We start from the raw sequence: 16,035 nt of genomic DNA on the forward strand, positions 1-16,035 counted from the left end.
AGGATGACTGAAGCTGTAGAAACAGCTGCACACGTACCTTCATAGTGGTCATCAAAAGATGGGGAACGGAGAATTGGAAATCTCAGGGAGCAGCACAGAGCCTTGGTGCTTGGTAGCACATCTGCATCACCAGCAGGGGTTCTTCTGGTGCAGTTTACCTCTGTGTCTGCTTGTGTGTCCTCCATCAACCAGGCTTCCTCTTGGTGGAGCCTCAGGGGAAGTTGGGCACTAAAGCCTTGCCTGGAGCTCTGCACTGGCAGCGCCTACAGAAGGAAGATCCCTCAGTTAAGGCTCTGCCCGTGCTAGGACCTGCTGGTGCTACTTGTAAAGATGTGATGGGGTCGTACTGTAAATCAGTAAGATTGAGCCAAAATAAACCCAATTTAAACATCTGCCCTACTGACCCTTAAATTGGCCAATCTGAATGGCTCAGGTTGGGCTTAGTTACTAATTTGTAGTTGGGACTGATAGATACCTTAGCACGGAATTTCTAAATGCGTAAATATAACTAAATTTGGAGTCCTGACAAGCTTCAGTAAACTTGTGAGACTTATAAACAAATTAAATGTCAGGTTATTTTAAGAGCTGTTCTGATAATATTGTGAAGTTCAGGTTCTATAAGTGCAACAAAGGAAGAATGGTTAGAGTGTGTTATATTTCAGTATCCTCTGGGAAGTTAGGAAAGTTTTGACTGATATTCAACCAGGAGAAAAATTTCTCATGCAGTACTAAAATTTTATTTAAAAGCTAATTACATGGACTGTTCCTGAGATGTATTTCTTAACAATTGCGTGGGGTTTTTGTTTGTATCTTTCAGATGCTGTGCCACTTTTTCTGAGACTGCTGCATTCACCTCATCAAAATGTTTGTGAGCAAGCTGTGTGGGCTTTAGGAAATATCATAGGTTTGTGTTACTCCTGCTGCTAAATACTTCTAAGTTCCTTTTGGTATTGAATGAATAGACTAGGTAGGATTTTTTTTTTTTGTGTGTTAGAACTTGGAGATGCTCAACTACGAGACAAAAGGCAGCTGTTAGCCTGGCAATTACCCTGTTCTTATTCCTGTTTTCTCCATTGTGTATCGATGGTGTGCACCCAAAACCACATGCCTACACACTTTTATTCCCAGTACAGGAAAAGGAATTACTGGTAGACAGACTTGCAGATTATTAAAATAAAAACTGGTTTTATTTTTGAGTTCTGAAATTTTACCTGAGCTTACGTACACCGTGTTGAATTCTAGATAAGACAGGATCATTTGAGCTTTCATTTGGTTTTTAACTTGTCTTGTGCAAGCGTTGGCTTTGCACTTTACAGCCCTGACTCTGTGTGGGTAGTGCTTGAGGTCTAATACCCGTTCTGACACACTGAGATTTCTACAATATGATATTTTAAAAATGCCTGGTCCTTCTTAAGAAGCAAACCAACAAAATGCACGATACCGTAGCTGCCTGGAGCTTAGTGATGTGTGCGAGTACAAGTCACATGCTGCTTTTGAGGCAGCTGGGCAGTGATGAAAACTGAGTGTTTCTCTGGTACAAAGATGACAATATTTTCAGGCAGTTTTGAACTATTCTTGGGATTTTTTAGTATTGGTTATGAACTTTATGATGGGATCTTCAGGAATTTGTTGGGCCGTCTCCTATTCCTGGTGCTTTTGCTTTCTCTCCACCCCTTTTTCTCTTGCCCGCTGCCACCCAGCCTGTACATCTGCTATAAATTCTGCAACACTTTCCTATGAAGAATGTAGCTGGGTTTTTGAGTAGTTCAAAGTGAAGCAATTAGGCAGCCACAGGTCCTGTTAAGGCTTTTTGTACGATAGATGTATCTGTATAGATATGTATCTCTATATATTCATCTTTCCAAGGCCCATATTATTAACTTTGTGCGCATTTTAAATAACTAAAGTTTTAAACGTGCAGAAGTTAAACTTTTTGTGAATGGCATGCGATGATCTTTGTCTTCACAACTCTGTCTCAAACAGGTGACGGACCCCAGTGTAGAGATTACGTTATTAGTCTTGGAGTAGTGAAACCACTGCTGTCCTTCATCAGCCCATCTATTCCCATAACTTTCTTAAGAAATGTTACTTGGGTCATGGTCAACTTGTGCCGTCACAAAGATCCTCCTCCACCGATGGAAACCATTCAGGAGGTGACTGAATTACTCACTGTTCAGTGCAACTGAACTGCAGTTGGGTATCTGTCTGCCTTAAAAATAACTGTCAGCTGCCTCTTTTCCTCCTTAGATCCTTCCAGCGCTCTGTGTTTTAATTCACCACACAGATGTAAATGTAAGTAACGCCACTTAGAGCCAGTTTTATGTTCTGGTAATAGCTTTTTAGCTGAAGTATCAAGCTTGTAATAACTTTTTTTCTTGAAAAAAAAAAAAAAAGTGTGTTGTTCTCTTTCATTATGGAAAACTTCTTTTGATATCTTTAACTGTTTATTTTTAAGTATCAGTTACGATTTTTGCCTGGTATTTCTCTGTATCTTTGCAAGTGCTTATTTTCATGCGCTTTCCTTACGCTTAAAAATAAAATGAAATTTCAGTTGTATTTCTGTGAACGTTTACAGATACAGGATTTTCTTGACTAGCACTTGAGGCTGTAATGAAAATCAGTGTAAACAAAAGAAAAAATTAGTGTCTGCTGCCTACGTAAAACGTTAGCTTTAGATGTAACTTCTGAGGTGTTAAATGTGAACATCGGGTTATTTTAATAGTGAAGTAAATGAGTGAGAATTCACTGAAATTATTAAACAGGTCAGCTTTTTGCCTAAACATATGTTAGAATTCTTTAATTCTTTGCTTCCTAGTGAAGTTGCAGCTCAGTCGTCTGGCAACAGTGCTTTACCAAAATATGTTTACGTATTAACTAAAGTTTGTGTAGCAATTATACCAGTGAATTTCTCATATATAAGTGAAATTAAGCTGCTTTGAATTTCTTGAAAGGGCTATATTTGTGAATCAGTCAAGAGTTGTCGGCTGAAACAATGCTCTTTTTTTACTAAGTGGTCACTTGAAATGTTCAGAATTACTGCTATTTAAATTGGTTTTCCTGTGTGTGAACACACACACAGGAAATTCAGTCTTAAGTGCTGCCTCACCAGATGTTAAAAAAAAAAAAATTCAGAGCTTTTCTTAAATTTTGTGGTGGAATGCCAAGATGAAAGTAATTTGGTGCCATGTGATGTAGAACTCATTGGTTTGAGAGTGCTTAATGTTTAGTAGTTTAATATTTGCTAGGGCTTGATCTTCCTTCTGGGGGGTGGTGTCTTTCATAGCTCACATTATCTGCCATGAAAAGAGCAGATAGAATTGAATTGCTTTTATTTTATCCTTCAGAACTTAAGCTGTAATTAGCAGTTTATCTGGTGTTTTTATTATTTTCTGTGTATTCTTTAGAGCTAGAACAGGTTGAACAGCGTTTGTATTTTAGGCTTCTGTAGAGTGGAATGTATGAAGCTTGTAAAACAAAGTGGGTTTTTGCTGTATTAGATCAATTGTGGTTTCACAATGAGAATTGTTTTACGTTGGGTTTTAATAAGCTTTGTGGTAATTCTGTGCTAATTACAAATAAATGTTTTTACTGTTAGATATTGGTAGATACAGTCTGGGCACTCTCATATCTAACGGATGCTGGCAATGAACAGATCCAGATGGTGATAGACTCCGGAATAGTCCCTCATTTGGTTCCTCTTCTCAGCCATCAAGAAGTTAAAGTGCAAGTAAGTTTGGATAACTTGAAGGAAGTGTTGCTTAAAATGTAACACTAGAGAAAATTCACTGTTATAGTTCATGTTGAGGTTCAAAGAATACCTTTTTCTGTATGGTACAGCATTTGCATAAAACCTTTTGCTTTTTTAACTATTTGAAAGTATGTGCTCAACGAGAAAAATTAAGAGCTCTTTATAAAGAAAGTGTTTTGTTTCAGACTGCTGCACTGAGAGCTGTAGGAAACATTGTCACTGGTACCGATGAACAGACACAGGTAGTTCTGAATTGTGAAGCTCTTTCACATTTTCCAGCACTTCTGACACATCCCAAAGAAAAAATTAATAAGGTGAGTAACTACAGAGATTGCACCTGATGTATAACATTTTTTTTATATTTGTCTTAGCTGTTCAGATTCCACGTAATGTGTTAGAGGTTTGAGTAATTGAGTACTTATACCAGTTTATGGTAGGAGCAAGTAGGATGCTGAAATTTTTCTTTAAGTTAACATCCGTAGAAAAATCTCTAAGGAGCTGCAAATTTATACTTGATAAGAATGTTGTTCCCTGATTATTCTAATTGAATTTTTATGAAATTAAAGCTTTATCTTGTAATTCTGGCTGCTGACTTAAAAGTTATAGAGTTCTTGATATGCCAAATGTCACTTTAATTAAACTGATTCTCTTGGAAGTGATGAAATAGAGATAATTGGATGTCTCTTTGAATGGAGTATGTGTGATAAATGGAATTTAAACCGAGTCAAGCTGGGGGTAGGGGGTGGGGAGCGTGTGTGTGTGTGTGTGCACGTATAGAAAAGGCTTTGAGCGGGGGCACTGATAATGCAGTGCTGATTCCGGAGTGCATCTGAGGCATGTTGTTAACTTCCAGGGTGCCACTTTACAACACTGCCGATGATTAAAGCCCAAAACAAGCCCACCGAGACAAGCCTAAGCATCCTTAATCTCTAACAGGTTCATGAGTAAAAGTGATCCTGTGATCTGATCCAAGAGACTCAGCCGAATGAAATGTGAGGATTCCTCACCAAAAAGTTGTCATGGCGGATAAATAGAGAGGAGAGGGGAATTGGGGAGGAGTGATTGAGGGTTTTTAGGAAGGGAGAAATTTGTAGGATTAAAACAAGGTGATACTAAAAATTTTATGTGAAGCTGTTAATTATTTCTTGACTAATTCTTCCTTAAAAAGGGGGTGGGGAGTGCTTGATCCTTTTTAACCAGATAATCCAGGTACAGTCTTTGGCTTAGTTCAAAATTTCAGCTGTTTAGGACTGGGAGAGGGTCTACTGGGGGAAAAAATCTCGCACGCTTCCCTCAGCACCTGCTGTTGGTCATCGCTGGAAGGAGAGTCCTGGGCTTTCAGATCATAATGGGTCATGTAACTTTACAGTATTCTTGAAGAGCAAGCAATTAAGTAATAGGTGTTGCATTTTCTTGATGATTGATGCTAAGAGGAGAAACACGAAGCAGGTGAAGAAGGGTACTGTCTTCTGCTGCTCTTGTGGCCAGAAAATACGATGCTGTGGAGCTTATCTGCATCAGCTGAAAACTGCTTTTGCATTCATTCTCAGTAATGGAATCAATTAGGAGTGCTCATCTGTAGCCTTGTAACTTTTTTGTCACAAATAATTTTTCCTTTTAATCTATAGATCTGGAGTATTTGATTGTAACTTGGTAACAATGAAAGACTGAAGAGTCTCGTGGAGTCTCTTAAGGCAAGATGGTCTGCTCTGTTGCCTGTACCTGTAGCCCACTTCCTAGGAATTCAGCTACATACAATCAAACTGACACAATACTTGATTGTATTTAAGATTGGCTAGTGTATGAATTGCAGATCTGAAAATGTGCCTGTGTAAAATCTTGCTGGAGTGGAAATAAGATATGATACAGAGGACTGAATTAATAATTTCTCGTTTCCTTTTATTTTGCAGGAAGCAGTGTGGTTCCTGTCTAACATCACTGCGGGAAATCAGCAGCAAGTTCAGGCAGTAATAGATGCAAACCTTGTTCCAATGATAATACATCTTCTAGATAAGGTTAGAAAACAAAAAGGATTTGAGAGTTTTTTTCGTAAGTTGGGGAAAGTGACAATTCCTTGCTTCGTATTTTAATGTAAATGTGGGGGGCAAGGGTAAACTTATGCCCTTGAGCATTTTTTGTATGTTGCAAGATAAAATACATTACTGTTGATATTCTTTTTGTGGAGTGCTGTGAGGTGATGAGTGCCACATGTATTGGGGAAAGGAAGCAGATCAGGGGATCTTGGGTCCTTTGAAATCTCATTTAAATTGTTTTTCTCACTTTGTAAACAATAGGGATAGAATTTTTTATTCTCACGTGTGGCCTGAAGAGGTCTGGATGGGAACAGCATTGAGTTAGTTCCCAGCATTTTGCCAGAGCTTAAGGACTTGATCCTTTTTTTTTTTCCCACATTATCTGGAAACATAAGGAAGAGCTCAGCAGTGGTATTTATTAACCTGTTTGTGTCACTGCATTTATCTAGTCTGAGAGTAATCCAAGTACTGATCCTGCAACACTGGATAATGGACTGGGGTTGTCCCATCTATTTTTTTTTTTTAAAAACAAATAAAACTGCATCAACAAAAAATAGGTGGCCATGAAAAATAATTGTAGCTTTTGTGTGGTCAGTTTTTCCCAAGAAAAAACAACATGCTGTACACATGTATGGATGTGTGTTTCTTTTTCAGGAACAGATGAAGCTTGTTGAGATGGGTGCTTTTCCTACCTTTTTTATTAAAGTCGAGTAGTTGCTCACACTTCTGAATGCTTTTCCCATTCTTTTCCACATAGTCTCTCGTTGCTCGTTGAATAGTAGAGGTCAAATGCTAATGGATCATCTTTTGGGACTTCAAATACCTGTATTTCTTTCCAGTTGTTGGGTGTTAGTGTCTTGTTTGGAAATTGATGTTTTACTACATTGTCGACCCAAGGATCTGCCTTGTGAGAAGGATGGGTAGCTAGAAGCATGATTTTAGACAGGAACAGTACAATGGGTCTGTCTTACAAGCACTTTCTACTTTTTGCTTTATTCATTCCTTGTTTTTTCTTCCCCTGAAGCGTGGAAGGAAGCCAGAAATACCAACCTTACGATGTCTTCAGCCATGACAAAGATTCAATATCTTGCTTCAGTGTCGAGGCTGGGGTTGAGACTGAAGGAATACTTGTCTTTTTTCCTAAGTAACACACGTAGCTGTCCACAGATAGTTCTGTTAACTGCCAGTTTGTTGATTGCTGAGAAAAGTTAGTGATGGTTCACTCTAAATTTAGTGAGCAGACTTGAGCTGACTAACTTCAGAGGCAGGCACAGTTACAGGACGTACAGTGGCTTATCAAAATTGACACTTCCTCCTTATCTCTTGCTGTAATATGACAGCTGTTGATAAGCAATGTGAGTGTGGAGTACTACAGTTTTTATTTTGATGCAAACAAATTTCCCTTCCTCTGGAAGATTGATTTCAAAACATAGTTTCAGGCAAGGGAAGAACAGTGAACAGACTCAGATATTTACAGGATTTGTTAGTCACCTTCCCTGCTTACCAAAAACTGAATGGTGGTGCCATGCAGAATGGACTGTAACAAATGCAAGCTTTTACTAGAATGCTACAGAACAAAAAACGGAATGATTATTTCTACTTGTTGGTTGTATTTTAGGGTGACTTTGGTACTCAGAAAGAAGCTGCTTGGGCAATAAGCAACTTAACAATCAGCGGAAGAAAAGACCAGGTGAGTCAAAGCTTAAGAAAAAAAATCACAGGATCTTTCTTGGCTGCATTTGAGAGAGTACGTCAGCTGAGTGGTTTAGACTGATGTGCCAGGATTAGGAATGTTTGAATTCCTCCCCTACTCAGGAACTCTCTTCCCTTTTTCCACGAGGGATTTAAGAGTGAACTTAAATTCAGTTGTTTGTGGCGTAGCCTGAGATCAGGAGGATCAGTGGGGCTGTGGATGGAGGCTCTTTTCTTAGGATGGCCAGGTAGCTCTGAATGCCTGCAGGCTCTCGTCAGATTCTTGGTCATTTGGCATCTTTCTTTCTACATTTTATTTTTGTTTTGCCCCCCCCGGATAAGAGTGTGATAATTACAGTGACAGTAGCCATTAAGTACTGGTACATTGGTGTCTTGTAAGCCCCGAATATTAAATCTGCAGCAGGGTTACGGGTGGTGGTGTTATTCCTCAAATACAAGGTGCAAACTCCATGTCGAATGCTGAAAAACTCACTGTATCTGCTGCTTGTGCATTGTAGGCTTGAAATATTTGTAAAGTAATTCATAAATATTCTCTAAAACATAAGAATTCTCTAAAGACTTTAAAACAAGAATTTCTGAAAGTGATTGCTGCAGAATACTCTTACCTTGCTGGGTAACTCTGAGTACTTTGACTTCATTAAACTTGTTTGCGTTTGTGCTTGTGGTGCAGTGTTTGCTTCTGTCGCGCTCCTGATTTAACCGTTTGCTTTTTTCCCCCCTCAGGTGGCATACTTAATTCAACAAAATGTAATTCCTCCCTTTTGCAATTTGCTGACAGTAAAAGATGCGCAAGTTGTGCAAGTGGTTCTGGATGGACTAAGTAATATATTAAAAATGGCTGAAGATGAAGCAGAAACCATAGCCAATCTTATAGAAGAGTGTGGAGGTACGATGCTTCATATTTTGATGCTCTTTTTTTCAGAAGTTGATGGTTTGGCTTCCTACCACGTGTATGTGCTGTTGGCTTTATTGTATTGGCACAGATGTTTTAAGCAAGCCTTTTTAAAAAGTGACCTTTTCATGCCTATCAGGTGAATATACTTAGGTTTTTTCTGAACTGATTTAAGTTCATGATCAAGTATTATGTGGAGGAGTTGGACACTGGTCATAAAGTTTATTAGGTGCCAATTTTGTAACGGTCTGATGCACTTGGCAAATTAGTTTCTGTCTGGCGTAGGGATGATATCTTTACCTTAATGATGCACGAGTCATGTCCAGGTGAATCTGGGTTAAAAAAAAAAAAAATCCAATAGATTGCAGAAATATGATAACTTTACTTTCCTAATGGCTTTCAGACTTTATGTGGGTTGCAATTTCAGTTGACTGAAACTCTTCAAGGATGAAAGAACGGTGATACTAAATTTGGGCACTGGGATAAAACTGGTATTTTGTTAACATGAAGTTAAATAGTCTTTAAAATACAAAATCTTGAGGGGGGGCGGGGAAGATTAATGGATTGTTCTTGGCTGTGAGGGAGAAGAGTTGTTAGTTCCTAAAGGTTTGCTTGTCAGGGCTTCAAAAATATTTGTGTGTATGCTCTACTCATGTCTGCCAGTAATGTATACTGTACTGGAGCTACTTGATAGATACCTATCTTCATTTTTTAATATATATAAATAAAATGAAGCTACAGGTCAGCAACTGATGGCATGTGTGCCACCAGCAGCATGTGGATTTGGAGTGTCTCAGCTTGCGGCTGTCACACCAGGTGCTGAAAAGGTGTTTCTGTGAAAAGGGACTATGTCCTGGTGCCTGGCCACTATGTTTCCACAGATCAGCTTACCCACTTGTAGCAAGAAGAGGAGGGAAGTACTATCACTGCTGCAATTGCCCTTTTGTAACTTTTTTTTTTTTTGGTCATGCTTATGTATTTCTCAATCTCTTAATGTATTTCCGCAAATCTCTAAGAAGCTTTTATGCTTTAAGCATGTCAAATGAGTTTAACAGTGTCTTATTCATAGTCACTCTGTTTCTAGATTTGGTTTTAATTCCTTTGTGTGATGTGGCCTTAAGGAGAGGGAGGTTGTTTTGCCTGAACTTAGTATTCTAACTCTATTACACTTCCTGTGTATTTATTGTAGGCCTGGAGAAAATTGAACAGCTACAAAATCATGAAAATGAAGACATCTACAAACTGGCTTATGAGATCATTGATCAGTTCTTCTCTTCAGATGATGTAAGTCTGTAATAGCTCTGCAATCTGCTTTTGTAATTGATTGTTTATAAATACGGTTCAAGAGAAAGGCAGCCACTCTAAAGCCTGCTCTGTGACATTTGTTTGGTTTTTCAGTGAAGAATGAGCCCTTACTCAAGCCTCTTGCCATATCTTGCCATTCTTCATGATAAAATATCTACAAATCTGATGCCTAATTTAAGCCTTATCTCTAGGGATTAAAATACTGGGCTTTGAATAGTTTCTCTAAACCATCATCCTCTGACTCAACTTGACATTTCACATTTGATAAGCTCCCTGCTGACCTGATTACTGAATTTGAGATTCTGCTTCTTAAGAAACAAGCAATCTTGAATATTTTAGTTAATTTTGGAGGTGCTGATCAAGAATGTTGTTTTCCGTTTTAACATGTAATGTAAATCAAAGGAGGGTTTTAGGTTTGTATGTCCTTTAAATTATAGAAGTTAATTGCGTATCAAGGAAATGCAATCGTGTCGGTCTGTTGTGAAGTGAGAGGCTTTTCTACTGGTTGAATAACTTTTGGGAGCAGATCACTGCAAAAAAAAAAAAAAAAAAAGGTAGACCTCAGTTGCCTTCGTGCCTGCTGTCAGCAGTGAAGTTAATTTTATGCTTTTACAGAGTTTTGCTTTTATATGAACAGTAAGACAGAAGTCTTGTTTAGCAACTCAAATTTTGCACAGACAGCAGGACTTGGAATTTAATCTGGTGTCAGTTTAGTAACCTGTATACTACCTGTTTGGATTGAAACAGCAGTTTTGGCTTAATCCATATTAATTTAATGGTATTGGTTTTAAGAACTGTGGCAGTTTACAAGATGGCAGTAAGGATGATGCATGACTGACAGAATACTTTCAAGGAGCAAAAACTGCATAAACAATTGAGACTGAGTGCCATGTAGCCTACCTGCTAAATACAAACTAAAATGTTTTGGCCAAAATGACTTTGTCACTATAGTGCTTATGCTAATTTGGGAGAAAAGCAGGGCAAGACTTGATGCAAAGAAGTATATTTGGTGAAGAGATAGATGCTCTTTAGGATTGTCCAGCTCCTCTTTAGTGAGGCTTTTATCTTTCTTTCCCTACTCATGATGTCCTTGTTCTGTTACAGATTGATGAAGATCCTAGCCTTGTTCCAGAAGCAATACAAGGCGGAACATTTGGTTTCAATTCATCTGCCAATGTACCAGCAGAAGGGTTCCAGTTTTAGAGTGGTATTTTGGAAGTTAGGTACAATGCAGCACTGAATAAAAAAAAAAAGGTTTGATCCATCAATCTTGGCTCATGGGATCCGCTGCTGCATTAAATCGGGAAAGAAAATGTGAAGATTTCATTTGGAATCACAGAAAAGCCCAAATGAAGTCAAGATGGCGAGTGGGTGCGAGTGAGAATGAGTGGCAAAATGTAATGAAAAACTTCACACTGAATGCTTATTTAGATTGTTCAAAGAAAAAAAAAAAGGGCTACAGGTCAAAGATCTTCAGTGCCTGAGAAGGAACAATGACTTACTAGAGCAATTGGGGGGAAATGCAGTACTATCATCATCAAGCCTCGTAAGCATAAGAGAATAGGATGCCCACATAAGTCCAAGGAGAATGAGCCCAGGCCTTGCTATGAAGCACCGTGTGAATGGACACCACTGAGTGAATGTCTGGACTCGATGCTGTGGAGCCAGGCTGGCGTTTCAAATCCGGGGCTCTTCGCTCCTGAAGCAGGCTCCTAGTCCTGGAGTGGCGTGTGTACGAGAGTATGGTTGTGATGCTGTATGTGAACGCATGCAAGCTTGATTCGCCTTCAGGGGGCTGATAATAAACCTAGTAAATCATCAAAATGAGTTCATAAGTGTTAACTTACACTGGACACAAAAACAAAGACCGGTTTAGCAGCAGACTCTGGTTTACTCCTGCAGCCTGTGTTTCTTTTTTTTTTTGTTTTGTTTTGTTTTTTGTTTGTTTTTTTTTCTCTCCCTTTTATTTTTCTTTTAGTTATTTCTAATTTCTTTCCTGTATGGCTTATTAGTTGTTTGTAAAGTCAGAATTTCAGGAAGGCTTCCCTGTGCATTTGCACCAGATGAATGTTTGATGTTATGAAAAGCTTTCCATATCATCAAAACTAATTTGTAGATTTTTGCATGAAAAAACCATACATTTCCCTTCAAATAGACTGTGTTGCAGTACACAAGTTGCCATAATAGTAGAAAGCAGTAAAATGTGGTAATAAAATCTCATCCTTTTCATTTTCAAAGATAACATGAAGACCTTTGCATGTGGTAATCTACAGCATAGTTCATTTTTAGATTTTGTTGAGTCCTGTAACCAAATGTTTCTGTTGTGGTAGAATACCGTGCTGTGTTTCAATGTTACTTGTTTTCAAACTTTGTTTTCTATGAAAATGATATGGAAACTTCTAAAAATGAAATTTGGTGCATATGTACTGCCGAATAAAGACCGAAAAAGAGGTGTGAATAGATGTACAAATCAAGTCATGGTTTGAACACCTTTAATATGCCTAATCCAATTGTTTTAGACTCTTTTTATCTTAGATGTAGGCAGCCATGAACAATCTATTTTGAGCCACTTTAGAGAGAAAACTTTGTATTTTAGACTTGCACAAAAAGGATGCAAGTGTTTTTATAATTGGAGTAATGCCTCAGTTTTGAGGTTCTGCACACTAAATTAAAGGTGACGTTACAAATTTGTACAAAATGAACTCTTTATAAGGTGGCTCATTGTAGGAAATGCTGTGCCTTCCCCTTTGAGCACAAGTGTTGCATGAACAACAGTTTGCTATAATAAAACATACCAGATTAGCCACCATTAGCATCTATATCTACCTTGTGTTTTAAAATCAACTGGTAATTCTGAAACACTGTAGAATGGATAAAGATTATTTTGTGATCATAACTCTTTGTTGGACTAGAGTATTTTTGCAGCATTCCTTGTCATCAGAAACATGGTTAAAGTTTAAAACTAGAAGCAGCGGAAACTAGCTTGTGAAATTTATCCAAGTAGAGTGCAGGCTAGGCTGTCTTGGGGAAATAAACGTTAAAACTTGCAACAGTTGTATTTGTGTCTTTGTCTATACGCTCCAGTTCCATCAAAAGGTGCAGAAGATCATTTGAAGGTGACATTGACATTGCTGAATCTTTTTTTTTTTTACCTGCCAAATGCCAGTGTGTGGTGTGGTGTGTAGGCTTGAGGTAATTAACTACTTTGGTATAAATATTAAGAAATAACTAATTTACCTAATTACATAGGATGTAGTCACTAAATAAATCGGGGCTGTTTTCATGTAAAATGTAGGGAACCCTTAGAGGAGGTAAAAATGCTTAAACTGGTGTTTTTAAGGAAGCTGCAATGCCTTGAGTAAAATTACCCTTATTCCTAACTTCCCCTTTGTGAGGGATGTATTTTATTGTTAGAATCCTTCCTCATTAGGGGTAAGAGGAGAACAGATGTTTGTAGCAACCCTTGTTATTTCCAAAACAACCCCAAACACTACGACAAGATCTGTGTTTCCTGACAGTAAATTCCTCCTTTTGGCACTTCCCCTGACGTGAGACACTTTGAGAATTACCTTCAGCTGGTGCTGTGCTCACTGCAGCCTGTATTGATGCAGTTGGTGGTGGTTTGTTGCTTCTGGTTTTTGGTGTTTAAGTGGAAAATTCGTCTGCTTCACAGCAGATCCTGTCGCTATTCTATTCTGTTAGTTTACCAAAATACGGTTAAATATTTCAGCATCCACAGGGTGGCAGTGCTTGGGAGTTCTTCAGGAGAAAAACTGAAGCCAGTTTGGCCACAGTCTTTTTTTTTTTCCCAAAAAAAAGTTGCAGTTCGAGATAAGGTAGTTAATTACATTGTTGGGGCGTTGTTTGGGATATAAATGAGAACTTAAAAGGAATACCTATTGGATTATTAAGATGCCTTTAGGAATACCTATCAGATTATTAAGACTTCAAAAAGTAAGAAAGCATGAGTTACAGGTACAACCTTTCCTTGCCTACATGTGAAGATCAATAAAGCTAGTCTCTGACTTTATGGAGCAGTGGAATTAGGTCATCAACAGAAGCAACTGGGATGTTTCTCTTGTGACATTAAAGCTGTGACACCGAGTGTACTTCTCAAGCTGTTCGGTAGCAGAACGCTGCTCTGTGGTATTTCGATCGTAACCACGCAGATGGTAACTCTGGTCACTGTTCTTCAATTCTAATAAAAATAACCAGAGATGCGGAGGTGAAGTGGGATGTTAATCTACTCTTTCAGGACTTTTAAGTAAAAAAATCAAGCTTTTTCGTGAACTTAGGGTAGGTGATAACCAGAAAAAGACCTTGATGATATTAAAAGGACAAAAGTTAATCCATAATACAGGCTGTTCCAGGTAGGATTTCTATTCTGAGGAGCAGCATTGTTGGACCAAATTGGAATTTTAGGATCATGGGGTTATAGTAGTTGATTTAGCTAGGAGGGAGGAACAGGAAAGCTGAATCGAAGGGGATAGCTTGAGAGAAGTTGACCCTATTTCTTTTTCTCCCACTACTGGAAGTGGAATTAGCTGGCGGTTGTGAGAGGCCTTTCAGCACAGGAGAGTCGTTTGCTGGAGGCACGGAGCCTTGAACAGACCCCTCTCGTCTTTCCTCGCAGAACTTCTGTGGATCCCAGGCATTGCCAGTAAGTTGTCGATTTCTGTTCTGGTACTGGAACAGGCTAGTCCGACTCCTAAAAAAAAAATAATAATTTCTGGATAGCGTGTTAAGATACCAAGCAACTTAAAAGGGTTTCATGTGAAATGAAACACTGGTTAAGGCAATGTAGCCAGCCCTGAGCAAGAGAACCTGGTGAATTCTGCGTAACCACGACTTCAAAAGCCTCAAAGAAAACTGGATGTGCCAGGAAGGAAGGGGGGGGGGTGAGTATTTCTGCTTAAGAGTGAAGAAATCTCTTAAGTATTTAACAACTCCTATCACACAGTATGTTGCATAAATTACCAAATTACTTTTGCTTCTTTATAACTAAGAATGTCTTCGTGTTACTACTTGTAGACTCCTTGCCACTTTTAACTATAAATGTTTCCTCAACTCTGCATGTCACCAAATTACTGGCAAGGAAGGCTGGTCACAAGGCTGGAAACAATTATAGAAGTCCTGCATCTGGATCAAATCGAGTTTATGAAAGGAAACTTAGTAGCAGAAAATGTGTAAAGTTTACAAACTCTTCCTAATAGTAAGTTTTAGCTACTGCCAGAGTGAAACTCAGAAGGCACACAAAATTAATTGAAAAAGTTAATATTGCTTCTATACCTACAGAAAAGTGACTGGGAACTTAATTTCTCTAAAGCAATTCCCATTTTTGCATGTAAATCCCTTGAAAGAGGGGTCCTGTATTATTCTGCTGGTTTGGTGTGCTCCAAAGCTGAGGAAAACAGTTTTCTTCAAGCATGAAAATTGTTATATGTAAATACCTCTGATATGCTTTTAAATTTCAGTAAAACACTACTGAAAGTTGTTATTACTAGAAAACAACAAATGTGGGAAATTTTAAACACCAGCTATTGGTAAATGCATCGAGAAGTTCTGTAATTTGAGGGAAAGGGAGATGGTCAGTAATGAGAGCTCGCACCAGCAACACCAGACCATGGTCATTCCTAGAACGGCAGGTTTTCAGATTAAATATTGCTTCATCTTGAATTCTTATTTAAGTACATAAAAACACACTGGGTGTAAACCAACTTATGTTCCTACTCTGAACATGAGTTATTGTAAATTATTGTCAAAATCTCCTTTGTTTGGTCTTCTGTAGCTTCTTCCTTCAGACCCTCCCGGTGTGTTGAGGAGGGTAGTAGAGAGGAAAGGATTATGATTATTTTTTTTATTTTTTTTTTTTAAATCCTGTATTATGTAGTACATGTAGCCCAGAAACAAAACTACTCCCAGGTTGAGCGGCTGTGCCATTCGGACTTTGGGGCACTGCAGTTTGAGTTCTAGTGTTGCAGTGTACTTAGCGTAGATCCTGGAGTAAAGTATCAGTATGTTCCCATCCAGCACCACAACAATTAAAGTATTAACTAAAATTAAAGTAGTGATGAGCTGGAGAAGCATCTTTCAAAAAACCACGAACCAGGTTTAGACCTTTGTGAGCTTGGGGAGGGAGGGGAGGAGTGCGATACCATGGACAGCTACAGACTTGGGAGTCTGAAAAAGAACGGTTACCTCAAATATATTAAAATGAGAAGAGGAACTGGTAGCTATAGTTGGTTCAGCATTGAAATAAAGGCAAAAATCTGAGTGTTTTGTGAGCCTCAGAGTATTATTTTTATAGCTGTCTGTGCTGCCAGTGGTGTGCATAGCTATCGTGG

General features: G+C 38.5%; 1 protein-coding gene and 1 non-coding gene across 2 annotated transcripts in view; both read left to right on the forward strand.

The window, feature by feature from the left end:
* Positions 1-12,741, forward strand: part of KPNA4 (karyopherin subunit alpha 4) — a 28,963-nt gene extending 16,222 nt beyond the window's left edge. The window contains exons 8-17 of the mRNA XM_074911769.1: positions 818-904; positions 1,984-2,153; positions 2,248-2,292; positions 3,596-3,727; positions 3,934-4,062; positions 5,659-5,763; positions 7,400-7,471; positions 8,218-8,380; positions 9,576-9,670; positions 10,796-12,741. Of these exons, the coding sequence (XP_074767870.1) occupies positions 818-904; positions 1,984-2,153; positions 2,248-2,292; positions 3,596-3,727; positions 3,934-4,062; positions 5,659-5,763; positions 7,400-7,471; positions 8,218-8,380; positions 9,576-9,670; positions 10,796-10,894 (1,097 nt within the window). The 3' untranslated portion in view covers positions 10,895-12,741. The remainder of the gene's footprint in view (positions 1-817; positions 905-1,983; positions 2,154-2,247; positions 2,293-3,595; positions 3,728-3,933; positions 4,063-5,658; positions 5,764-7,399; positions 7,472-8,217; positions 8,381-9,575; positions 9,671-10,795) is intronic.
* On the forward strand, positions 4,399-4,720 carry LOC141963469 (small Cajal body-specific RNA 7). Its single transcript, XR_012634127.1, has one exon.
* Positions 12,742-16,035: the final 3,294 nt, after the last annotated feature.

The sequence above is a fragment of the Athene noctua genome, chromosome 8 (genome assembly GCF_965140245.1).
Source record: "Athene noctua chromosome 8, bAthNoc1.hap1.1, whole genome shotgun sequence".
Taxonomy (NCBI): domain Eukaryota; kingdom Metazoa; phylum Chordata; class Aves; order Strigiformes; family Strigidae; genus Athene; species Athene noctua.